Source organism: Ranitomeya imitator, chromosome 1, assembly GCF_032444005.1.
Source record: "Ranitomeya imitator isolate aRanImi1 chromosome 1, aRanImi1.pri, whole genome shotgun sequence".
In the NCBI taxonomy this organism is placed as follows: Eukaryota; Metazoa; Chordata; class Amphibia; order Anura; family Dendrobatidae; genus Ranitomeya; species Ranitomeya imitator.
This window is the reverse complement of record NC_091282.1, coordinates 823344767-823371782: the sequence shown is the minus strand read 5'-3', so window position 1 is coordinate 823371782 and position 27016 is coordinate 823344767. Positions and strand designations below refer to the sequence as shown.

The 27016-nt window shown below is 44.9% G+C and overlaps 1 protein-coding gene across 1 annotated transcript in view; it reads right to left on the bottom strand.

Moving 5' to 3' along the window:
- The window catches only part of GIPC3 (GIPC PDZ domain containing family member 3), a 196935-nt gene that overhangs the window by 38161 nt on the left and 131758 nt on the right, over positions 1–27016 (bottom strand). The window contains exon 4 of the mRNA XM_069740416.1: positions 16617–16729. Within this exon, the coding sequence (XP_069596517.1) occupies positions 16617–16729 (113 nt within the window). The remainder of the gene's footprint in view (positions 1–16616; positions 16730–27016) is intronic.

Here is a 27016-nt window from a genome sequence, read left to right as displayed (position 1 = left end):
TAGCTGAATGTCTGTCGATGGATGAAAGCTCCTTAATCATTCCCATTCCTTGTGTTGATGACCGCTCGCGAATGGTGGAAGCTACCTAGCGCCTGACAGTGCTACCTGCACACTTAGCACACGTTTCAGCGTCTATTTGCAGTGCCTGCCTGTACAGCACCATGCGCAATCAGTGCGCTTTCCTGACAGCCCGTCAGGGTAGGGTGGGACCTCCTGCTTGGACTCAGCATCTGACTCAGGGCGTCCTCAAGCACGGGATCAAAAGCCACTGAGGGTCAGAGCGAGTCCAATCACCAGTTTAGTGGGGGTGATTCATAGGGATCCCACTAGTGTCTTTCAGCTGCACCCTGTGAATGCTAACAGGGTGTTGCGTATTTATGCGACTCTGTGAAGCAACAGAGTTCGCTTCCATTCACACTGGGTGAGGACTAACCCACGTGTGAGCAAGCGTCTATCTGCCATTACTCAGCTGCAGGTGTCATCTCTGCACGGTGGACCCCGGACTGCGAACGCACCCCATATTCTCTAATACTATTATTCGGTGCGTTCCGCCAGTCCTAACACCATGTCTTATTTGAAGTGACTTTGAGGGTGCTATATTACAGAAAATATCCAAAAGTGACACCATTTTAAAAACTGGAAACTACACCCAAGGCACATATCTTGAGGTATGGTGTACACCTTGAACCCACAGGTGCTTCACAGAATGTTATATTGTTGAGCCATGAAAATGAAAAAAGAAATTCATTTTTCTCACAAAAAATGTTGCTTTATCAAAAATATTTCATTTTCAAAAGGGTAACAGGAGAAAATAGACAATTTGTTGTGAACATGTGGTAAAAAAACTACTGTTTGGGGGCACAGCAAGGCTCAGAAGGGAAGTAGTGCCAGTTGACTGTTGGAATGCAAATTTGGCTGGGATAGATAGCGAATGCCATGTTGAGTTTGCAGAGCCTCTGATGTGCCTAACTATGGAAATCCCTCAACAAGTGTCCCCACTTTGGAAATTACATCCCTCAAGGAACTTAACTAGAGGTGTGGTGAGCACCTTGAACCCCCAGGTGCTTCACTGAATTTTATATTGTTGAGCTGTGAAAATGAAAAAATACATTTTTTCCACAAAAATGTTGCTTTAGCCCCAATTTTTTCCTTTTTGCAAGGGTAGCAGAAGAAAATGAACCAAACAATTTGTTGTTCAGTTTGTCCTGAGTACAACAATACTCCACATGTGGTGGAAAACTTCTGTATGGGCACACGGCAGGGCTCGGAAGGGAAGGAGAGTGAATTGAATTCTGGAGAGCAATTTTGGCTGGAACAGATTACAAATGCCCCTGACATGCAAAAACAGCAGAACCACCACAATTGACCCCATTTTGGAAACTACACGTCTTGAGGAAGTCATCTAGCAGTGTAGTGAGCATTTGTAACCCTCAAGCGATTCACAGAACTGTATAATATCACCTTTTTCCACTAAAATGTTACTTTCGCCTCAAGTTTTCAATTTTCAAAGGGATAATAGGAGAAATTAGTCACCAAAATATTTTACGTAATTGCTCCTGAGAGCTCTAATGCCTCATATGTGGTCAAAAACTACTTTAGATGCACAGTGCAAAGTTCTGAAGGCAAGACGATCCATATTTTAATGCACATTTTGATGGAATGATTTGAGGGTGCTATGTCACATTGGAAGAGCTACTAAGGTGCCAGAGCAGGAGAATCCCCCATAAGTGCTCCTGTTTTAAAAGTTACACCTCTCAATGAATTCATCTAGGCGTTCAGTGATCATATTGAAACCACGGGTGTGTCACAGAATCTTACACCATTGGGCGGTAAAGAAAAAATAATTAAATTATTACCAAAAAATGTTTTAACCCCAGATCTTACATTGTTCCACAGAAAAATGGGTAAAAATAGGTGGCAATGCTCCATATGTGACTGTACTGTATTGCTTAACCACATGGCGAGACTTGGGAGGGGAAAAGAGTGCTATTTCTATTATATATACATACTATCATAGAATAGTTTAAGGGCTCCACATACAGAGTCCCTAAGTGTCAGAAGAGCAGAATCCCCCCTCAAGTGACCCCATTCAGGAAATTATACCCTGTTAGGACTGGCGGAACGCACCAAGTATAAGATGAAATAATAATAGGTGCGTTCGCAGTTCGGGGTCCACCGTGCAGGTGAAAACCTGCTGCTAGTAAATGGCAGCGCTATATGGCGGTGGAAACGAACCCTGCTAAGTCACAGGACCGCAATACCGCACTAAAGAGCGCAAGCTAAAAGTCACCGAACTCAGTCCCAAGACTCGGGGTAGAAGTCCGTTCAGACTAATAGCGCTCAACACCGCAACTGGGTGTATTAAGTAACAAATAGGAATATTTTTAGAGCACCGAAGTGCGAACTGTGCCGTGCTGGCAGACACCACCAAGCACCCAGACATGGGTTAGGAAGCGCACTACTGGCGCGTGGCGCCGCACTGGCGGTCACAGCAATGGATGCTGATTCGTGAGTATAGTCGGGTACTACATAGCAGCCATACACCTTACGCGAGCAGACATTCAATAGGGAGGGTTATTTAAAGGACGACTTGCACTCATCAACATACACACGTATACAATAGTACACTAGCGCATGGCCGTGCGGTCATGCAAAGCTTATATAGCTGCAGTACGTATAGGACCTTCCAAAAAAGGACCAATGGGAACCGCTGCAGCATCTGAGCATGTGACTCTCAATCTCCAACGGGAGATCTCACCCTGGGCATGCTCAGAAGGGAAAAAGCAGGACTTAGTCCCAAAAGCGTCCGCTCGCCGCTGCCCAGCACTGGCTTTAATGGCAAAAGCTGGAAAAGCAACAGCAAGCCTAAGCACAGAGGTAAACTGAGCCAGACGCAAGGACCGACGTCTCTGCTGAGCAGGTTCTACTCCGGCAGAAGAAGAATGGGAGACTGCAGCAGAAACGGGCCGAGATTCCCCCTGTGCAGAAGCCGGAATTCGGCTCCTAACATCACCCCCCTCCTAGGGCCCCCCTTCCCTGGACCTCGCTACGCTCGAAGGCAGCAATAAGCTGCGGAGCCCGAATGTGCTCAGCAGGCTCCCAAGACCTGTCCTCAGGACCACAGCCCTTCCAATCCACCAGATAAAATGTTTTGCCACGTACCACCTTGTACCCCAGAATGGCATTCACCTCGTAATCGTCCGTAGACGAATCTGATGTCCCGGCAGATGACTCGGAAAACCGGGACATGTATACGGGCTTCAAAAGGGACACATGAAAGGTGTCGGTGATACCTAGGCGAGGCGGAAGGGCTAAACGGTAGACCACGGGATTAACCCGTTCAAGGACCTTAAAAGGACCTAAGTAGCGAGGTGCAAACTTAGTAGACTCAACTCACAGCCTGATGTTATGGGCGGAGAGCCACACTAAGTTGCCAGGAGCAAAGGTCAGAGCGGGGCGCCGATGTGCATCGGCGGAGGACCTCATTCTCTCCTTGGAAGCCCGAATGGCATCCTGAGTGTGATCCCAAATGTCCCGTGCCTCCACAGCCCAGTCTGCCACCCTGGAAACGGTGGAAGACACGGGCATGGGCACAGGTACCCGCGGATGCTGACTATAGTTAAGGAGGAATGGAGTCTGTCCAGTGGAGTCGGCTACAGCGTTGTTCAGAGCAAACTCCGCCCACGATAGCAAAGATGCCCAGTCATCTTGCCTAGCAGAGATGAAATGTCGCAGATATGTGACCAAGGTCTGGTTGGCTCTCTCTACCAACCCATTCATCTCGGGATGATAGGCAGAAGAGAGATTTAACTCAATACTGAGAAGATGACAAAGCTCTCTCCAGAACCGAGACGCAAACTGGGGACCCCGATCACTGACAATTTTGTCCGGCATACCGTGAAGGCGGAAGATATGTTTAATAAACAACACTGCCAAAGCCCGTGCAGAAGGTAGCCGAGGAAGCGGCACCAAATGCACCATTTTAGAAAAATGGTCGGTGATTACCCAAATGATGGTACAGCCACGAGACTTGGGCAAACCCACCACAAAGTCCATCCCGACCATCTCCCAGGGCCTGTCTGCCACCGGCAGAGGGTATAACAAACCAGCTGGCCGTTGACGGAGAGACTTATTTTTGGCACAAGAGACACATGCCCGAACGTAGTCTCCGACATCACAAACCATATGTGGCCACCAGTACATTCTCGCCAGCAACTCAGATATCCTCTTTGCCCCAAAGTGTCCACTCACTCTGGACGAATGAGCCCAAGAGTGAACCTCCGGTCACAAATTGATGGGAACAAAAGTCTTGCCCGGAGGCACAGACTCTAGCGAAACCGGAGCTACGGTTCTCAGACTCTCTGAAGGGACAATAAGCCGAGGCTCCTCGGTTGACACAAGGGAGTGAGAGAGAGCATCAGCACGAATGTTCTTCTCCCCGGCGATATAATGTAGAGTGAAGTGGAACCGGGAAAAGAACAAGGACCATCTGGCCTGACGAGAATTCAGCCGCTGGCCTGTACGCAAATAGACCAAATTTTTGTGGTCCGTGAAGACTTGGAAGGGAAACTGAGCACCTTCCAAAAGAGGTCTCCACTCTGAAAAGGCCAACTTCATTGCTAGCAACTCCCTATCCCCGATGGAGTAATTTCTCTCCGCTGGTGTGAAGGTCTTAGAGAAGAAGAAGCATGGATGCTTCCGACCTTGAGCATCCTTTTCATCGAGGACTGCTCCAGCACCAACGGATGAGGCATCCACCTCCATTAGGAATGGCTTATCCACATCGGGACGATGTAAGATGGGAGTGCTAGCAAAATGAGACTTTATAGAAGTGAAGGCCTTGGAGACCTCTTCTGACCACAATTTGGGATTCGCTCCCTTGTTAGTGAGGGATACCAAGGGAGCTACCAAAGTGGAGAAGTGGGGAATGAACTGGCGATAGTAATTTCTGAACCCCATAAAGCGCTGCACCGCTTTAAGAGAATGGGGTTCTTGCCAGTCCATCACAACCTGTAGTTTGGCAGCATCCATAGCCAATGCCTGGGTGGAGATGATATAGCCCAGGAAAGGTAAAGACTCCTGCTCAAACACACACTTCTCCAACTTTGCATAAAGGGAATTCACCCGTAAGAGTTTGAAGACTCTGCCAACATCTCTCCGATGGGAGTCAATATCTGGAGAGAAGATGAGAATATCATCCAGATAGACTACGACCGAGGTGGAAAGCATATCCCGGAAGATATCGTTGACAAAGTCCTGAAAAACGGCTGGGGCATTACAGAGCCCGAAGGGCATCACCAGATATTCATAGTGCCCATCCCTGGTATTAAAAGCCGTTTTCCATTTGTCCCCCTCACGGATGCGAATCAGGTTGCAGGCACCCCGCAGATCTAGTTTGGTGAATACCTTTGCTCCCCTTAGCCTGTCAAAGAGCTCAGAAATTAGGGGCAACGGGTGCTTATTTTTAATGGTGATGGCATTAAGACCCCTGTAATCGATGCAAGGACGTAATTCCCCGTTCTTCTTCTGTACGAAGAAGAATCCCGCCCCTGCAGGAGACATTGACTTCCTAATGAACCCTCTTGCCAAATCCTCCTGGATGTATTGAGACATAGCCTCTGTCTCAGGGAGAGAGAGGGGATATACCCTTCCCCGAGGAGGTTCAGCTCCAGGCAAGAGGTCAACAGGACAGTCATAGTGGCGATGAGGCAGTAGAGTCTCTGCTGCCTTTTTAGAGAATACGTCTGCACAGCACCAATAGCACTTGGGAACAAAAGAAAGGTCTGCGGGTACACAGTAGTAGAAACCTGTACACACTCACTTACACCTGCTCATACAGGACTTACTCCAACCCAATATTTTCCCTGAGGACCACTCAATATGTGGGGAGTGGAAATGGAGCCAGGGTATTCCCAGTAAAGTCTCATCCATTCCCTCGGGAAGGACAAGAAGAGAAATAATCTCCTGGTGGGAAGGGGACATGGACAACGAGAATGGAACAGTCTGGTGTGTGATTTGCAGTGGAAGTGTCGTCCCATTCACAACTCTAACTGTTACAGGTTTGGCGAGCATAACTAATGGTATAGCGTGGCGCGAAGCAAAAGCAGAGGACATAAAATTTCCCTCTGCTCCTGAATCCACACAAAGCTCGACTGTTAGAGTGGAAGAGCCTAACAGGATTGTCCCTTTAAAGGACAGTTTGGGGGAAAATGTAGCTGTGTCTAGTGAACCTCCCCCAATGGTTTCTAGACGCGATCGTTTCCCGATTGCCGTGGACATTTATTGGCATAATGTCCTAATTGGTGACAATTTTTGCAAACCACGGGTACTCGAGCGGCCTGAGACTTAGGTCCTGCTCGAGAAACCTCCATGGCCTCATGGGAGTTGGACGCCAAAACAGGAGACTCAAGAGGTCTGGCGAAGGTGGGAGCCAGCCGAAACCTCTGCCTACACTGGGTCCGCTCTAACCTCCGCTCATGAAAACGGAGGTCAATGCGGGTAGATACAGAAATAAGCTCCTCCAGTGTGGCGGGTATCTCCCTGGTGGCCAAGGCGTTCTTCACGCCCTGCCCGACAAGAGAGATAGAATAAATCCCACTTTCGCCCGTTCCATAGGGAAACGTGACGCCAGGAGCTCAAGGTGTATGGAGCACTGGCTCACGAATCCGCGACATTGTTTACTGTCACCAGCAAACTTGTCGGGAAGCGGGAGACGGGATATAGTCGGAGCAGGTGTGTCAGCGGACAAACTGGCTGCGGCTACACTTGCAGCCTGAACAGTGACAGCAGTGACATCCACAGCTGAGGTTGAACGCTCTAGAGCTGCCAACCTTCCCTCCAGCTGCTGGATGTACCGCTGTAAACACTGATCGTCCGCCATTTACTAGCCAGACCCTGGCGCTAGTGTTCTGTTAGGACTGGCGGAATGCACCAAGTATAAGATGAAATAATAATAGGTGCATTTGCAGTCCGGGGTCCACCGTGCAGGTGAAAACCTGCTGCTAGTAAATGGCAGTGCTATATGGCGGTGGAAGCAAACCCTGTTAAGTCACAGGATCGCAATACCGCACTAAAGAGCGCAAGCTAAAAGTCACCGAACACAGTCCCAAGACTCGGGGTAGAAGTCCGTTCAGACTAATAGCGCTCAACACCGCAACTGGGTGGATTAAGTAACAAATAGGAATATTTTTAGAGCACCGAAGTGCGAACTGTGCCGTGCTGGCAGACACCACCAAGCACCCAGACGTGGGTTAGGAAGTGCACTACTGGCGCGTGGCGCCGCACTGGCGGTCACAGCAATGGACGCTGATTCGTGTGTAACACGTTGTGAGTATAGTCGGGCGCTAGATAGCAGCCATACCCCTTACGCGAGCAGACATTCAATAGGGAGGGTTATTTAAAGGACGACTTGCACTCATCAACATACACACATATACAATAGAACACTAGCGCATGGCCGTGCGGTCATGCAAAGCTTATATAGCTGCAGTACGTATAGGACCTTCCAAAAAAGAACCAATGGGAACCGCTGCAGCATCTGAGCATGTGACCCTCGATCTCCAAGGGGAGATCTCACCCTGGGCATGCTCAGAAGGGAAAAAGCACGACTTAGTCCCAAAAGCGTCCGCTCGCCGCTGCCCAGCACTGGCTTTAATGGCAAAAGCTGGAAAAGCAACAGCAAGCCTAAGCACAGAGTGAGCCAGACGCAAGGACCGACGTCTCCGCTGAGCAGGTTCCACTGCGGCAGGAGAAGAATGGGAGACCGCAGCAGAAACGGCTCGAGATTCCTCCTGTGCAGAAGCGGGAACTGGAGCCCCAACATACCCCTCAGGGAATTTATCTCCATGGGTGTTTGCCAGAAACAAGCCTCAGTTAATGTTGCTAAGTGAAAATTGCAAATCTGCCAGTGTAGTACCCAAAATGTCGTATTGCCCGAGACTTGCACCCGTTAATTAGGTGGGCTCCAGTCACTGCAGAAATGCCAAAGATGTGGACAATAACTGATTTTTAGACACAGTATGGGGCTCAGAAAGGAGGGGGGCATTTGGATATGGGAGCTCAGAATTTGCTGGAATTCTTTTGGGGAGCAAGAAGCCATAGTGCTTTTCCAGAGCCTTTGTACTACCAGTAACGTGAAAGCCTCCTATATTAACATTAACAGATGACCGACATGAGTGGGGTTTTGCTTTTTTTGTGGATTGAGTTGAAGCTTTTGTTGGCAACATTTTACATAACATTTGGGATCACATTTTGTTAGGCATCGAGATCCCGCTGCTGCACAGGGGGACTCTCTAGCCATGTCCTCTGCAGTCTCCCATTCTTCTTCAGCCACAGAGGATCTTGCTCAGCAGAGACGTCGGTCCCAGCATCTTGCTCAGGCTAATGCTGTGCGTTTGGTTGCTGCTGCCATCCCAGGTTCAGCTATAGCAACCATAAGTCAGCGGCAAGCAGATGCTCCTGGGACTAAGTCCTACTATTCTCCATCTGAGCATGCCCATGAGACGACCGATCATTGGTGGTCGGAGGTCACATGCTCAGGTCCTCAAGCAGCTTGGATTGGGCCATCAGCCGTGCGCTAGTATATCGTAATTGTGGTGTGTGTGCAAGCATGTCTGTCTCAGGTGAAAGCTCCTAATGATCCCCTTCCCTCTGGTTGTGCATGTGTATTGGGTGACTGGAGTCAGAAACGGAACCTAGTAGTGGCATTGCCTGTACACCACTGTGCACTCATTCTGCACTCCACTATAGTTAGCGTCAGTTTGGCGTTCACCTGTACAATGCCGCGCGCACTCAGTGCGCTAAATTACCTACACAGGGTGGTTAGAGGCGGTCGACGCTCAGTGCGCTAAATCTTTAGTTAGAGGTTGCTGAGGCATTGCAAGGGCTACGCCATGCGCATAGTGTTTCTAGAGGGACCCTAACTCCATGTCCTTGGGGCTAAGTCATGTGACCGAATACTAGGGCTCGTTGTGCTGTGCCCTGTGAGGCATTTGTATTCTGCTGTACTCATGATTAAGAGAGCTTAGTCTCCAGAAACGCGTTGAGATTCTTACCCATATGGTTGTGCTGAAGTCTGTATCCTCCAAGTTTAAAGTATGTGAATAAAGAAAACTCTTTTTTACGGAATCGGTGAAGCTGGACATTCCTTTCTTTTTTTGGATCTTGTACGCCTGACACAGCGGGTCCGTGCTCCCGAGATTTGGTTCTTGCATCACGGGTGAGCTGGTTTATGTTCCTTCCTGCAAGGCTCTGTGAGGTAACAGAGTTCGCGGCAAGTACATACTGGGTATCTGTTAATCCACGTGTATCCAGTGCTATACCGCCATATAGTGTACGCCATTACTGAGCAGCAGTTAACATCTCTGCACGGTTGACCCCGGGCTGCGAACGCACCTTATTGCTATCTTTATATTATTTGTTGCGTTCCACCAGCCCTAACACATTTATCCTGCACTTTACACTGAGAATTTACATAAGAGTTTCCATCTAAATCTCTGAACGATGTGATTCAGATGAAATACATGAGGGATCCTTTCACTGTAATGAGTCAGCAAAGTTACTCTGGACTCCGTATAGCCTCTGTTCAGCATTGTCCTTCATTTCAGAGGTGCAGAAAACTGTGGCCGACCACACTTTTATGCACACCTAGAAAGACTGATCTTGCTGGATCATGCCCCACTTTATGGAATCTTCTGCCGGGGATTCTATATGAACTGTGTATTTTAGAGATTTAATACAGAAACCTGGTCGAGTGTAGGAGAAATGTGAGCCAAGCCTTACTGCGAACTTTGGGAAGCCGAATGAACAAATCAACAGCAGATAAAAAATTGCTTTTATTTAATTTTTACATCATTCTTCGTGCAGTTTAATTAAGTGATTAGATAACTTCATTCTTCGGGTCAGTGCGATTACAGCGATACCAGATCTAAATACTTTTTTTCTGTTTGGTTGCTGTCACACAGTAAAAGATGCTTTTTATTGCGAAACAACATTTTTGCATTGCCATATTTTGGGAGCTACAATTTTTTTTATGATTTTGCAGACAGAGTCATGCGAGGCCTTGTTTTTTTGTGGGATGAACTGACATTTTTATTTGTACAATTTTTTATCACAAAACATTTTTTGATCGGTTTCTATTCCGATTTTTGGCAGGCAGAGTGAACATAAGCCAACAATTCAGGAACTGTTTTTTTTTTTTTTTCATGCCATTGGTAAAAGTGATAGGACAACTTTATTCTTCGGATCAGTGCGATTAGTTACAGCGATATAATATACATATGACATAAATCCTCCAAAGAAAAGCAGATAGTACTCACCGGTCTTTTGTAGAAATTAAGCTCTTTATTTGTAGAAATAACTAACCCGATAGTCACATTGTAAGAAAACACAGACACCAAGAATACAGTCGTACTGAGCAAAGGGTCTGAATACTTATGACCATGTGATATTTCAGTTTTTCTTTTTTTAGTAAATTTGCAAAAATTATTACATTTCTGTTTTTTCAGTCAAGATGGGGTGCAGAGTGTACATTAATGAGAAAAAAATGAACTTTTTTGAATTTACCAAATGGCTGCAATGAAACAATTTGAAAAAATTCAAAATTGAAAAATTTTAAGGGGGTCTGAATACTTACCGTACCCACTGTACATATACTGAATCGGCATCACAACTATTCTCAGCCAGCTCTCACCATTAGCCAGCAACCACAACTTGAATCTTTGTGTAATCCAGATCCCTGTACAGTGGATAAAGGGTGAAGGACAAGGTTTCTTTGGGATCTGTTAAAGGGAGTGACTTGTGCAAAGTGTGTCCATGCAAGCCCTATAAAAGCTACCAGCCTTCCACAGCTTTTACATTTAGCCACACAAAAAAAATGTTCTCAGCACTCTAAAAAGGAGAAGCACAACTATTACAAAACCAAGAAATTCACATAGTATAAGGGACCACAAAGAAAAAAGTGACAACTGTTTCCAGCTTAACAAAGAAATGATCAATTTACACTTTCCACTACATTTAGTATACAAGCAAAGTTTCCATCTGTATAAGTTTTTTGTCAAAATTAAACCGTTGTTTTAACTTTTATTTTATAAATCAATTGTTACACTTTAATGCCTTCACCCCCCCCCAGCCTGTTTTCACCTTCCGGACCAGGCCAATTTTATTCAATTCTGAGCAATGTCATTTTATCAGGTAATAATTCTGGAACACTTCAACATATTCTAGTGATTCTAAGAATGTTTTTTGGTGACATGTTGTACTTCATGTTTGTGTTATTTAGTTTAACATGATTTGCTCTTTTTTATGAAAATATAAAAAAATTACAAAAAATGTGAAAATTTACAATTTTCAAACTTTAAAATTGTTAGCTCTAAAATGAGATATACAGTACAGACCAAAAGTTTGGACACTTTCTCATTTAAAGATTTTTCTGTATTTTCATGACTATGAAAAGGCATCAAAACTATGAATTAACACATGCTGGAATTATATACTTAACTAAAAAGTGTGAAACAACTGAAAACATGTCTTATATTCTAGGTTCTTCAAAGTAGCCATCTTTTGCTTTGAGGACTGCTTTGCTCACTCTTGGCATTCTCTTGATGAGCTTCAAGAGGTAGTCACCGGGAATGGTTTTCACTTCACAGGTGTGCCCTGTCAGGTTTAATAAGTGGGATTTCTTGTCTTATAAATGGGGTTAGGACCATCAGTTGTGTTGTGCAGAAGTCTGGTGGATACACAGCTGATAGTCCTACCGAATAGACTTAGAATTTGTATTATGGCAAGCAAAAAGCAGCTAAGAAAAACGAGTGGCCATCATTACTTTAAGAAATGAAGGTCAGTTAGTCTAAAAAATTAGAAAAACCTTGAAGACCGTGAAAATTGAGGCAATACAGTCCGCAAAAAAGGCCCGCAAAAAACACGGCAAATGTAAAACAAGCCGTACACCCATAGATATGTGGTGAAAACCTACTATTTGGGAACATAGCGGGCTCAGAAAGGAAGGAGTTAGAAGGGGTTGGAATAGATTGTGGATGCCATGTCACATTTGAAGAACCCCTGACATGCCAAAACAGCAGAAGCCTCCACAAGTGATCCTATTTTGGAAACTACACGTCTTGAGGAATTCATCTAAGGGTGTAGTTAGCATTTAAAATGCTCAGGCGATTCACAGAATTGTATAAAATTGGGCTGAGTCAATGGAAAACTACAATTTTTTGCACTAAAACATTGTTTTAGCCCAAAGTTTTCAATTTTCAGGGATAATAATAGAAAATGAGCCATTCAATTTGCTGTGCTTTTTCTCCTGAGTACTCCATTACACCATATGTGGTCCAAAACTACATTTCAGCAACAGTGAAAAGATTAAAAGGAAAAGCGCACTATATTAGAGAGCATATTTTGCTGGAATAGTTGAGAGAGTCATGTCACAACGACAGAGACCCTGCGGTGCCAGATCAGCAGTGAGCATATTGACACCACATGTACCACACAGAATTTTATACCATTGGGCGCTGAAGAATGCATAAATGCACTTTATTACCACTAAAATGTTGATGTAGCCCAAAGTTCTTCATTTTTATAAGGAATAGGACAAAAGGCTCTCACAGTTTGTTGTGAATTTTCTCCCGAGTACTTCAATACCCTACAAGCAATCGGGTACCAATTTTCAGGCACAGTGTGTTAGGGCTGGCGGAACGCACCAAATGATATAAAGGTAGTAATAAGGTGTGTTTGCAGCCTGGGGTCCACCGTGCAGAGATATTACCTGCTGCCCAGTAAAGGCGGACACTATATGGCAGTATAATAGATGAACACACATGGGTTAAAATCACCCGGTGTGTACAGAGGCGGACTCTGTTACTTCACAGAAACGCACTACCGCAGAATATAAATGCTATTGCCTGTTAAACCTCACAGAACTCGGCAAAGTGAGCGCTAATGTACAGTCACAGGACTCTTCCCCAAGGACACAGGGTTAGAGTCCCTCTAGACCCACTAGCGCTCGGCACCGCAACTGTGATGCCAGGGAGAGACTACGCTAATAGATTTAGCGCACTACGTGTGCGCAGCGCCGCTCTAGCAGATGCCATTAACCACCCTGACTAGGGCCTGGAAGCGCACGGTGTTGCACTGGTGGTTGCTGCTAATTTGACACAGTATACTTGTGCCTAGTGGTGGATGGCACAGTCTGGTGCTAGTTAGCTCAAACACCCAACTACATGCAACAACACTAGGGAGGGGGATGATTAGGAGCTTTCACCAGATAACTAACTAACACACACACAGTTTTATACTAGGTGGCCATGTGAACCTTTTATAGTTGCAGCCTTCCGGTACCTTCTCAGTGGTCCAATCAGAGCCGCAACAAGACCTGAGCATGTGACCTCCGACCTCCAATGAGAGGTCGTCTCATGGGCATACTCAGTAGACAAAAAGCAGGACTTAGTCCCTGGAGCGTCTGCTCGCCACTGATTAATGCTGGTTACAATAGCTGGACTTGGGATGGCAGCAGGAACCAAATGCACAGCATCAGCTTGAGCAAGATGCTAGGACTGAGGTTTCTGCTGATCAGGCTTCTCTGCGGCTGGAGAAGAATGGGAGCCCGCAGAGGACATAGTTCGAGATTCCCCCTGTGCAGCGGCAGGAACTTGACACATAACACAGTGTAAAACTCATAAGAGAAGAAGCACCATATTATAGTACAGATTTTACTGTTATGTCTGCGGATGCTGACTTCTTGGAACAGCCCTTGAGGTTCCAGAACAGCAGAACCCCCCATACATGACGCCCTTTTACAAACTATACCCCTTGATGAATTCACCTAAGGGTGCAGTGATCATATTGACACCACGGGCAGGACCTTCATTAGGGGCAGGCAGACTCGGTATCTGCCTAGAGCCCCCACTACTCCAGGGGCAACTATGCAGGCACTATGGGGCATGTGAGTCGGGGGGGGCGGTGCCAACACCACCACCCCACATCGCGCTTTCAGTTATATCGGCATCATAGATTCCACTTTTTGCTGTGTTATGATGCAAAACCATAATTTTTTAACTCTTGTTTTATCTATTTATTACGATATTCACTGAAGTGATTTGACAGTTTTATAGGTCGGGTCGTTTTGGGACGCAGCAATACCAAATAGGTGTACTTTTTTTGCTTATTTTCTTTTTACATAAAAATACTTATTCATGGGTATCATTTTGGGATTTTTTTTAAATATTTTTAAATTCTTTAAACTTTTTTTTTACTTTCTTACTTAGTCCCTCTATGGAACTTTAAGTTTTAACACTCTGAATGCTGGTATAATGCATTTCAATGCTTCATATCTGCCAGTGCTGCACTGACAGAAGTCTCTTAGACCATGCACTAACAAGCTTTCTGTAGCCTGGTGATCTGGAAGTCATCATGACAATGACCAGGCAATCGCGATGCTGTTGCAGGGGCGCCGATCGGATGGAAGAGAGAGTCCCCTCCCTAGCTCAGCCTCCTAAATGTTGTGATCGTTATCGATTGCGGCACATAGGTGGTTAAACTGCCTGGAGCAGTGTGGGCACTGCTCCTGACTGTGAGAGCTGGGTGTCAGATGTTATGTAAGCTAAACTCCTGGTGGCGTTCATGAATGCACAACTCCTGTGCCCACTTGATTACCAGGATGTATCAATATGTCCAAGGTCACGAACCCCATGGCAACCAGCACTTATGGATACGTCCAAGTTTGTGAATGGGTTAATAAAACAAAAACATACGTCATTAAAAACTTTGAAGGCCTCGAGTACAGAAATAGCATTTCAGGAGTATAAAGATCCCAATATGAAATGTAAAAAAGAAATCAAGCTAGCAAAGTTATCTACAGAGAAACAAATTGCCAAAATTAAAATAAAACCCTAAATTTTGTATAAATACATCAATGCCAAAAAGAAAAAAGCGAATGTCACTGGCCATTTAAAGGCTGATAATAAGATAATTATAGAGGACAAAGAAAAGACTGAGATATTAAATAGGCACATTTCATCCATATTCACCAATTAACTGATTCAGGGATCATTCAACAAGGTAAAAATCAAAGTTCACCACCTTATATAACCAATAAAACACAAGAAAAAGTATGCCTAAGTCTGAGCAAATTATACAATGACAAATCCCCCGACTCAGATGATATTCATCCACGGACGCGGAGGGAATTGAGCTCAATAATTGACAGACCACTGTATCTCATAGTCGTTAACTCTCATGTAAAAGGGTTGGTGCCACAGGATTGGAGGATGGCTCACATGGTACCAATATTTAAGAAAGGTAAGAGGGTGGGCAACTACTTCCAGTAAGTCTGACATAAGCAGTTTGCTAAGTTTGTGAGTACATGATAAGAGATGACCTGGAGAAATATATTGCAGATATTAATATAATAACTGGCAACCAGCATGGATTAATGAAACATAGGTAGTGTCTAACCAACATGTTGGGTTTCTATGAGGAGGTAAGTGCAAATTTCTATGTAGGGAATGTGGCTGATGTGATTTATCTGGACTTTGCAAAGGCATTTGATATAGTTCCACATAACAGCCTTATAGTGAAGCTACAGAAGCACGGACTGGGGGAAACTATATGCAGATGGGTAAGAAATTGGCAAAATGACAGGAAACAAAGTCATCATAAATGGTACGTTCTCTAAATGGGATATAGTCAGCAGAGGGGACCGCAAGGACCAATTCTGTGCAAGGACCAATTCTTTTTAACCACTTTATTAACGACCTTGTGGATGTGACTGAGAGTAAAGTGTCAGTCTTTGCTGATGACACTAAACAATGTAGAATATTAAACCTTGACATTAAAATATTGTAAAATGATCTGGATAACATGTCTGAATTGGCCAACACTTGGCAAATGAGATGTAATATAGATAAATGTAGAGTAATGCACCTAGGACGGCGTAATCCTATTGCTGCATATACATTAAATGGGACCATACTTGGGACTACAGAACAGGAGAAGGACTTAGGTAATCTGGTTGCAAGTAAGCTGAGCAGCAGTACTCAATGTCAAGCAGCAGCTGCAAAAGCAAACAAGATTTAGGGTGTCTATAAAGAGAGATAAAATCATGTCATTCCAACATATTATTACCCCTCTCTAAATCACTTATAAGGCCACATCTAGAATATGGGATACAGTTTTAGACTCCACATTTTAAAAAGGATATTTAGAAATTTGAACCAATTCAAATGCAGATTCCTTCACAAGACCTTACAAAGGACAGGGGGTTACTCATTACGGGTGATTCTGGCAGCTAAATAGGAAAGGGTTATTTACAGTTAATGTAGTCAGACTGTGGAATGCTATTAAATAAGGCCAGATGATTTCCTCAGTACACATAGTATTGTGTTTATAGATGATTTAGTGAAAAAAAAGTATAATTGGCGGGTAAAGGTTGACCTTTATGGATTGATGGACTGTCTTTTAACCTATGTAACTGTGTAACAAGGAACGAACAAGTAATGTCAAAACAATGGGAAATGACACTTCTACTTCAATTTACCGGATATACCAGTTTTATAAAATATCTTCATTATTTACTATAGAAAATAAAATTGGAGGATATATTTGATTAAACATCTTACCAGTTCTTCCAAAGTAGCTATGCCCTTATTTCTGAGACGGAGAGTTTCTTTTCCACTGGTCATCTTAGCCTCACTGGCACATTTATTAGATTTGCCTCTTTGCCCAATCATATCTAGGAAAACACAACACAAAAGTTCATACAGCAGCCCAAACTATATTTTAAGATATAACATCATATAAAACTTGTTATTGCATTATCAAATCTACATTTTAAATTAACATTTAATATTAACATTTAAACAGCGTGAGAAAGAGATTGTCACATCACATATTTGGTTTCCAAGCCCCAATTCACTTTTTCAGATCTACCGTAAAAGATATGTGATTAGAAGATTGCTGTGTTTAATTTAGCTGCCTGTTTCGATATTACAATATAGGAAATTATATAGTCTGTTGCCCAAATATGATACTCATATATAAATCAGTGTAGATGCTATCTTGAATGTAAATATTTGTTTATAAGACAGGGTCGAGACAAAGGGTAGGCGCATGCCTAGGGCACAATCTCATAACAGATCATGGGGGTGCTGTTTTTTCTGTGATGCAGCTCTTCCTGACATTGAAAAAGGAGCATACAGTGAAGGACAACAACCCTGGTCACTGAAAGCCTCCTCCATTAAAATGATAGAAGCACTCATTAACCAGTGTTCGCGTCCTCCTGCTTCTGAGGTGGATGGAGAACTACAGATGGCCGTCACCTGCCAAGCTGCGCTGTCGAATAAGTAGTACAGTATACACCGTGTTTGCTGCTCCTGATGAAAATGGCTCCTGTCCTGTAGGCAGTCCCGGAAAAGGAGAGGTCAGGACGTTGTCTGATGGGACAGTGCTGAGGGGACAGTGCTGCGGTGAGCAGGAGAAGCAGAGCAAGCTGCAGCTCATGTAGTTTAACATCTAAGCTCCCTCCAGCATAAAGCAGGCTCATTGTGTGCATGTAAGGTATGTGTAGTGTGTGCTGCCGGGGAGATATTTGGATGTGTTTATATGGACATGTTTATCTGTACAAATGTTCTATGTGTAATGTGTGCACCTTCTGAGTATTTGTTGTGCGGTGTGTGCTATGTATATGTGTGTATAAGTATGTGCTATGTACATGTGTACAGTGGGTACCGAAAGTATTCAGACCCCTTTAAATTTTTCACTCTTGGTTTCCTTGCAGCCATTTGATAAATTCAAAAAGTTCTTTTTCTCACATTAATGTACACTCTGCACCCCATCTTCACTGAAAAAAACTGAAATTTTTGCAAATTTAATAAAAAAAGAAAAACTGAAATATCACATGGTCTTAAGTATTCACACCCTTTGCTCACACACTCATATTTAAGTCACATGCTGTCCATTTCCTTGTGATCCTCCTTGAGATGGTTCTACTCCTTCATTAGAGTCCAGCTGTGTTTAATTAAACTGATAGGACTTGATTTGGAAAGGCACACACCTTTCTATATAAGACCTCACAGCTCACAGTGCATGTCAGACCAAATGAGATTCATGTGGTCAAAGGAGCTGGCCAAGGAGCTCAGAGACAGATTTGTGGCAAGACACAGATCTGGCCAAGGTTACAACAAAATTTCTACAGTACTAAAGATTCCTAAGGCTACTTTCACACTAGCGTTTTTTTCAATACGTCGCAATGCGTCGTTTATGGGAAAAAACGCATCCTGCAAAGTTGTCTGCAGGATGCGTTTTTGCCCCATAGACTAACATTAGCGACGCATTGCGACGCATTGACACACGTTGCAACCGTCGTGCGACGGTTGCGCCATGTTGTGGCGGACCGCCGGGAGCAAAAAATGTTGCATGTAATGTTTTTTGCTGCCGACGGGACGCCATTTCCGACTGCGCATGTGCGGCCGGAACTCCGCCCCCACCTCCCCGCACCTCACAATGGGGCAGCAGATGCGCTGGAAAAATGCATCCGCTGCCCCCGTTGTGCTGCGCATTCACTGCTAGCGTCGGTACGTTGGCCCGACGCACTGCGACAGGCCGAGTCCGATGCTAGTGTGAAAGTAGCCTAAGGCTACTTTCACATTTCCGTTTTCTGGTTACCGTCGTTGTGCAGTGAAATAGTAAAAACGTGTGTGACGGATCCAGTCAAATGACGGATGCGTCGTTTGTATTTGTCAATGGAAAAATTTCTGGAATTGAACTGTCTGGGGACGAGAGAGAGAGAGAGACTGACTTTTTCCAGATCTGAAAATCCTTCCGGGCATGCTCAGAGGGGAAAAACGGTATCCGTCGCTGGATTCCAGTGTGTGACAGATCCTGTGTCCATAGACTTCCATTCTATTCAACGACGTATGCCGCAGGTTTGGTCGCGACACGTTTTCCCGACGCAGACAAAAAACGTTACATTGAACGTTTTTTGCAGACGACGGTCCGCCAAAACACGATGGATCCGTCGCACGACGGATGCAACGTGTGGTCATCCGTCGCTAATACAAGTCTATGGGAAAAAACAGATCCTGCGGGCACATTTGCAGGATCCGTTTTTTTTCCAATACGACGCATTGTGATGGATCTGAAAAGACGGAAGTGTGAAAGAGGCCTAAGAATACAGTGGCCTCCATAATCCTTAAATGGATTAGGCTCCCACCTAAGAAGGCTTACACCACTTTTTTAACCACCAGGTCCTCATTGAAACTTCAATTTCAAGCTGTAATTGCTGCGTCAGACACTGATACCTTATGCATGGCCTATGGCTGACTGCTGCTGTGCCATTTACAAATTTATACTGTGTGTCAGCTGATGCCTGTGTTACTTTCCTTACATTTTTCTACCAATAGTACTGTATGCAACTGATGTTTGTGCCATCTGAGTGTGGCTGAAATAAAAAGAAAATTGGAGGTGTTACATGAGTTACCAGGGCTCTCCTGTTATGATCCGGTGACCTTGGAGCTGCATGAGAACTTTCACTAGAGAAAGTGGCCACTATACTGACTGCAATCCTGAACTTAACACTGAAACTAGAAGTAGCCGTGAAGTGTACCTAACACACCTAGACACCTCGTCACAGCCGGAGGACTAAATACCCCTAAAGATGGAAATCGGAATACTATCTTGCCTCAGAGAAAATCCCCAAAGGATAGACAGCCCCCCACAAATATTGGCGGTGAGTCAGAGAGGAAAAAACATACACAGGCAGAAAAACAGGATTAGCACAGGAGGCCACTCTAGCTAGATAGGACAGGATAGGACAGAGTTCTGTGCGGTCAGTATTAAAACCCTTCAAAAAATCCACAGCAGAATATACAAAAAACTTCCTACATCTAACTAAAGATGTAGGAGCGTATATCTGCAACTCCAGTGAATCCTACAAAGAGAGCAGGAATAAAACTGAAACAAGCACACAGCAGTGTGCCACAGATACAAAAACAAAACACTTATCTTTGCTGAATTTGGCAGCAAGCAGGAGAAGCCAGAAAGAGATCCAACACTTCACAAGAAACATTGACAACTGGCAAGGGCTAAAGGATCTTGCACACCTAAATATCCCAGTCAGAATTGCAATCATCCGATACACCTGGCCAGGACTGCGAGTCAGAGACAACTGCATTCCCACCAACAACCACTGGAGGGAACCCAAGAGCAGAATTCACAACACTCTCCGCTAAGAAGGCTTACACCACTCCCTTAACCACCAGGTCCTCATTGAAACTTCAATTCCAAGCTGCAAATGCTGGGCCAGACCCTGATACCTCATGCATGGCCCATGGCTGACTGCTGCTGTGCTATTTACAAATTTCTACTGTGGTTCAATTGATGCTACTTTTCATGGTTTCTGCCCCTAATTTTTGCTGTTTGGGAAACTTTTTGTCACCCCTCAAGGTGTTGTGTATATGTTTAGTTTGGCCTCCCATTGAATCTGATAGGGTTCGGGTACATTCGTCAAATTGTTCGGAGAACGTCTAAACTTTCGGTGAATGGAACAGAACTTAACCTTGAAAGGTGAGCTCATCTCTAGCCACAAGCATTTGTCAACGTGTTGGTCGTTAAGTGGACATTTCTAGTAACTGCATTGGTCAGGACTAGGCTTGAGCGAAACGGATCGGACAAATTCAAAAGTCGCCGACTTTTGGCAAAGTCGGGTTTCCTGAAACCCGACCCGATCCTAGTGTGGGATCGGCCATGCGGTCGGCGGTCTTCGCGCCAAAGTCGCGTTTCGTATGATGCGTTTGGCGCCATTTTTTCAGCCAATGAAGGAGCGTGAGCAGAGTGATGACATAGGTCTTAGGGGCGTGGACGCCTATTGCCATCTTGTCGCTTGTGCGCTGTAGCGATTTGCAATGTGTAACACCAGCTTTTCTGTTCAGGGACGAGAGAGGGAGAGAGAGAAAGAAAAAAAAAAAAAAAAGGTATGTTAGATTTCCCATTGACTTTGCATTGAGTTTTGTGTTTCGGTCGATCCCTGACTTTTCGCCATAATCGGCCGATTTCACTCGACTCGACTTTTGAGATAGTCACAAGAGTGATGTTATGGGACAGGTACTGGTGTAAGGCGGGGATGGCACACCAGGAAAAATAGTGGCAGATGGGGACCGAGTACAGAGGGGTGGCAGCCGCCATGAGTTTGTGCAAAGCCTCTTTGTTTACAAGTCTAAATGGCAACATTTCCAAGGCAAGCAGTCTGGCAATGTGCCCATGTTTGGGTGGGTGGCTGGGTATTTTCTTTTGCGTTCTCTTGCTTCTGGAATGAAGGCCTCCATTGGTTCCAGGTTTTCCTCTTCTGGATCCTTGGTTGCAATTAATCCAGAGGACAAAGGTTTTATAAAAGCAATCAAACGTTTGCTGGACAGTTGGCAGACTTTACAAACAGGCATACAGGATAAGGTCCAATGGAATGTTGTCTTTCCACGGGTACTAGACAAAACTTCAAACCCAGTTCTCGGTATGGGTATAGGGTCTCTCTCTTGCTATCTTTTCTGGCACTAGGAATTCTTCTCCATCACTAGTAGTGCATCCAGATGACCATACCTTACGCCCCATGTAGTCTGAGTCCATCTTTCCCTGTAGCTTTGCAAGCTAAGTGCGCCCATGGCTCCCGACATCCATCTCGAGGTTCCCCCAGGCTGGTAGATGAAATCACATGAAAGGGTATTTTTGGCAACCCACTGCCTCGAGTATTAGGCCCAGTGTGAGACTGCTGCTGACACTTCACACTACTGTCCTGCACTGGACTCTACTCCCTGTACTTGGCACTAACTCTCAGTTCCCCCTCCCCAATCTGGGCTGGCCTTACCCTCACATTGTCTCTGTGCCTGATGTGTTACTAAGCAGACTTCACCTTTCAACTACATTCTAGATAGTGACATCTTGTGACTGTTAGCTAGTACTGCAGCCCGTTGGGAAATTAACACTTATCACAAGAACACATATCAAAAACAAAAGAGTATTCCCATCCTACATATCCTATACCACAGTATCACTGATGTCTTCAGAGGAGAAAACAGCAGCCAGTCCATCTCCTTACATTGGTACTGCACAGGTTGGAAAATACCATTATTTTATCATCTGGTCTTTCTTTATAAAAGCACCAGTCTGGGGAACACTAACCCTTGGTCTGTGCTGTGCAGCGTGTGGATGCTCTGGGACAGTTGCCCACTTTTGCTCTCTGGCCAGCCCACTGCCTCTTCCTGCTTGTTGCGGTGCTACAGATCCCTCCCCCTTTGCCCTGCTGGCTTAGCTCTGGATGGCACCTTCCCAGGTTGGGTCAGTGACTTCATCGTCAACCACCTAGTCTTGCACTTCTGCGCTCTAATACTCCTGACTTGTTGACTTAACAACATTATTTGTTAGCAACTGTGTCATCATCATCTATCTCTTGAGACCCTAATTGCCATTCCCCACCGTCATCTTCTTCTGACTGTGCCTGCTCAAGAATCTTCATATCCCTTTTGAAACATGCTGGGCGAGAGGTCAGAATCAATAAATGGAAATGTAAAGAGTTCCTCGGAGTGTTCGAGTGTGGAGTCACATGTCTCCTGGGACACGCCATAGTGAAAGGAAGGAGTATCAGGATAAGGATTATGTGATCCAGACTCTTGGCTAGTGAGACTGGACCGTGTGGAAGACAGGGCGGTGCTGGGAAACATACTAGAAGCATTATCTGCTATCCAATTGACCACCTGTTCACACTATTCTGGCGTCAAGAGTGGTGAAGATGGCCTTCAGTCATGCGCAGTACGGCTCTGAAGCCAAGAGGCATACACCAGCATCAGAAGCCCACTTGACGCTCCTGTAATGAGCTGCATGCATGCACTAGATTTGCATGAGCTGGCGATGAGGCCGGCTAGTGAAAATTATGTTACTATGCCCACATGGGTATGATAACATGGAAAGAAGGCCGATAAATCTGGTGAAACCAACGCCCCATCAACTAGTCAAAGCCCTCATTAGCATAGGAAGCTGGGATATTATAAATGCTTTTTTAAAGCATTTTTACAAATTACGTCATACAGGGCTGGTTAGGCAGAGAGTTTAATCATACATAGGTGAATGCTGCTGGATTGGAGGGCATGGGGGACCTGACAGGTTCCCTTTAAACCCTGCCTAGATGCCTCTAATTCAAAACTATCCTTCCACTGAATGCAAGTAATGGTGGTTTTGCTACAGAAAGGAAAATATTTAACCCTGAAAAGGACTGTTGTTTTAGTGGTATACAAGTACTGCCATAGCACTATGCCTCTAATCCAAAAACATCCCTCCACTGAATGCAGTTAACAGTAGTTTTACTACAGAAATAATATTTAGCCCTGACAAGGACTTTTCTTTTAATGCTGTAGGAGCAGTAAACAAATACTGCAATAGCAATATTAAACCTTGAATATATTTCTGCTCTAGAATAAGCTTTCTCTTCTATAACAATTCTCCCTGAACTGCTTCCTGAACACAGTGTGCTAAGCAACGCATCACCAGATTTTATATAAGACCCCATGATGCGTTGCAGCCAGCCAATGACAGTATTGTGTATGGCAGGCAATCCCGCATGCTCATTGGCTGTCTAACAGGCACCAAACAAGAGGGTCAGGGACTCGAGCCTGGCGCTCAAGCACCTACGATATTCACATGAGACACAAGACTGCCCAAGCACCCCAATACTCAACTGAATTTCAGGCAGTGACTTGCTTGCTCATCACTATTAAAGATTTAAAATTATTTTAGCCAGAAAAAAATCCAAAGAGCGTTATTGTTCTTTTTTTTTTTTCAGTTGCTGAACTCACCCACCCAAAGTGTAATAAAAAAAGATAAAAACACTGTAAATACATCAGAATAGTAACAATAAAAATGAAAGTTCTGTGTTCAAAAAAATAAGCCCTCACATAGTTCCTCTTTCAGGCTGTGTGCACACATAGCATATTTTTCGCAGTTTTTTCGCGGTTTTTCGCTATAAAAACCCTATAAAACCGCAAATAAAACGCTCACATTAAGCATCCTATTTAATACAATGCAATCCGCATTTTTTGTGCACATGCTGCATTTTTTTCCTGAGCGGATTCGCATTCCAGAAAAAAATGCAGCATGTTCATTAAATTTGCGGAATCGCGGGGATTCCGCACACCTAGGAATGCATTGATCTGCTTACGTCCCGCATGGGGCTATGCCCACCATGCGGGAAGTAAGCAGATCATGTGTGGTTAGTACCCAGGGTGGAGGAGAGAAGACTCTCCTCCACGGACTGAGCACCATATAATTGTTAAAAAAAAAAGAATTAAAATTAAAACTTCGTGATATACTCACCTTCGATGGCCCCGGAGTCTTCCTGTCTCTCAGCGCTGCACGCGGTCGCTTCCGTTCCTGTAGATGGTGTGTGAAGGACCTGCGATGACGTCACGGTCACATGACCGCGATGACGTCGCGGTCACGTGACCGCGACGTCATCGAAGGTCCTGCACACACCATCTATAGGAACGGAAGCCGCTGAGGAGATCGGCTGTTTGCGGTAGGTGAGTATAACCATTTTTAAAAAAATTTTAAATTATTTTTAACATTCTATCTTTTACTATTGATGCGGCATAGGCAGCATCAATAGTAAAAAGTTGGTCACACTTGTCAAACACTATGTTTGACAAGTGTGACCAACCTGTCAATCAGTTTTCCAAGCGATGCTACAGATTGCTTGGAAAACGCTAGCATTCTGCAAGCTAATTATGCTTGCAAAACGCTAGTTTTCTGCAGGAATATGCATGCCAATTCCGCATGCGATATACCCACAGCAGGAGGCGCAGAATTGCCGCGGAAATTTCCACGGCAATTCTGCAATGTGTGCACTTAGCCTCAGAAAGATAAAAAGTTATGGTATCTTGGAAAAAAGAGAGGTAAAAAGCAGCGTTGAGCATTTCGATACTGCAATATCGGGTATCGGTCGATATTCGTGGTATTGGAGTTCCGATACTGAGTTCCAATACTTTTATAATATCGAATACCAGAATCGGAAGTTCCCATAATGCAATGAGCCAGTTTGATTTTATTCAGCCAATGAGGAATCCTAAGAAGTGTGGGCACATCCTGTTATGCATGTTAGGCATGTTAACTAATGGCATGGCTGTGATTGGCTGCTGAAATGATGTCATGATGCACTATGAAAGCCGCCGCCACTTTGGGTTCACTCTGCTGTGAATTTACTTAGGGACAGGACGCTGCTGTTCTGACTCTGAGGGACAGTTTGAGCTAGCGATTTGCTTCATTGTGCTTTACCCAGGCTACTTTAGCAACCGCTGTGTGAGAATTGAGAAGCTTTCTTTTGCCTTGCAGTGCTAATCACGGCTGTCTGCAAGGTCTGTGTGTGTGAGTGCAGCTCACGCTGTAGTTGTGTTCTGCAGCCACCCCAGGTTGTAGTCCGCTCAGCATGCGTCACTGCCTCATACATTGTCCTTTTTGTGCATTAGTGCAGCTCATTTTTCCTGATTTCTCCTATTAGTGTGGTTCCATCCGTTTCCAGCTAGATTGCTTGAAAACACTATATAGGAGTAGATAGAGGAGCCTTTCTGCTGGCCTGTGCCCTGCAGCCCCAGCCAGATTAGTATTAGCCTTTTTTTTGGAGCCTCATCTATTGCATTGTAGGTTACCGTCCTGCATTGTAATAGCTACAAAAAGTTTGTGATACTATCGGTTTTACATCTTTGGGCACATCCAGTGTCTTTTTGTGAAAAAAACAAAAAGTTAATAAAGTTCACCAAACACTCCACCTTACAGTTGTGTAGGCCACATTAGCTCATATTAAAGTCTAGTCCACACTTTATAAAATTAGTGTTTCTTATACCTGTTAGCAGCTGTTCAGGAATAAGAACACTAAGCCCTTAGTACTTTTCTGCCTATCTTTATCAGTCTACCAAGATGAAGAAGGCAGAGATTAAGGCACGTGGTCGTGGGCATGGAGTTTCTGCAGGGAGAGGACATGGGGATTCTGTGCCTTCTGTGGGCTCCAGTGACTCAGCATCCCCCAGTTTTACCAGGGAACAGTCCTTTATGCGCAGCTTTGTAGGAGCTCGCCGTACCCCACTGCTGCGGGACGAACAAGTTGAAGCCGTTGTCGGATGGATAGCAGCTAACGCATCGACTTCAATTAGTTCCAGATCCTCTCAGGTCCAGAGCACTGAAGAGCACTCATCTGTCTCTTCACCACCTGCCAAATTGCCCAAGCAGTCAGAGAGCCCTAGAAAGGAGCCATCTCTACTTCTGTTCTCTGAATCTGTTGGCTTGGAAAGAGGGGGCCAGCCAAGCAGCATTCAAGAATTTGAAGAAGAGGTAGTATGCAGTGATGCGCAACAGCTTTGTCTCTCTGAATCTGAAGAGGCGGGTGGGCCAGTGCCTATGGTCAGCACCCCTCACTACGCATCTGATGATGAGACTCAGGTGCCACTTTCTGGTGCATACTGTGCTGTCGAAACTACCCAGGAGAAGCAGTCGTTTGAAGAGGGTAGTGTAGATGATGAGGTCCTTGACGCATCATGGCGTAAGGTACAGGAAGGTGGTGGGACCAGCTCTGAGGAAGAGATTCCCCAAAAGGCCAAAAAAGAAGGGAGAGGGAGGGGGAAGACTGCGTTGCCTGTAGCCTCCACTTCGGCACCCATTAGGAGCATGCCTCTTCCAAAACCCAAAACGGGTGCTCCCAAGACATGCAGTGCCTGGTCCTTTTTTGACACAGTTGCAGATGACATTTGCTTTGTCAAATGCAAGCTGTGTAATCAGAAAGTGAAAAGAGGGAAAAGTGTCAGCAACCTCAATACCACAAATATGTGAAAACATGTGCAGACCAAGCACGTGGTGGAGTTACAAAGACACACTGAAGACCTAAGCCAACCTACAGTGCCACCTACCACCTCTTCAGCTCGTGTTGTAGCTTCTTCCTCTAGCTTACACACACACACAGCTGGTTCGGCTTCCTCACAGGATCGCCATGGAAGAA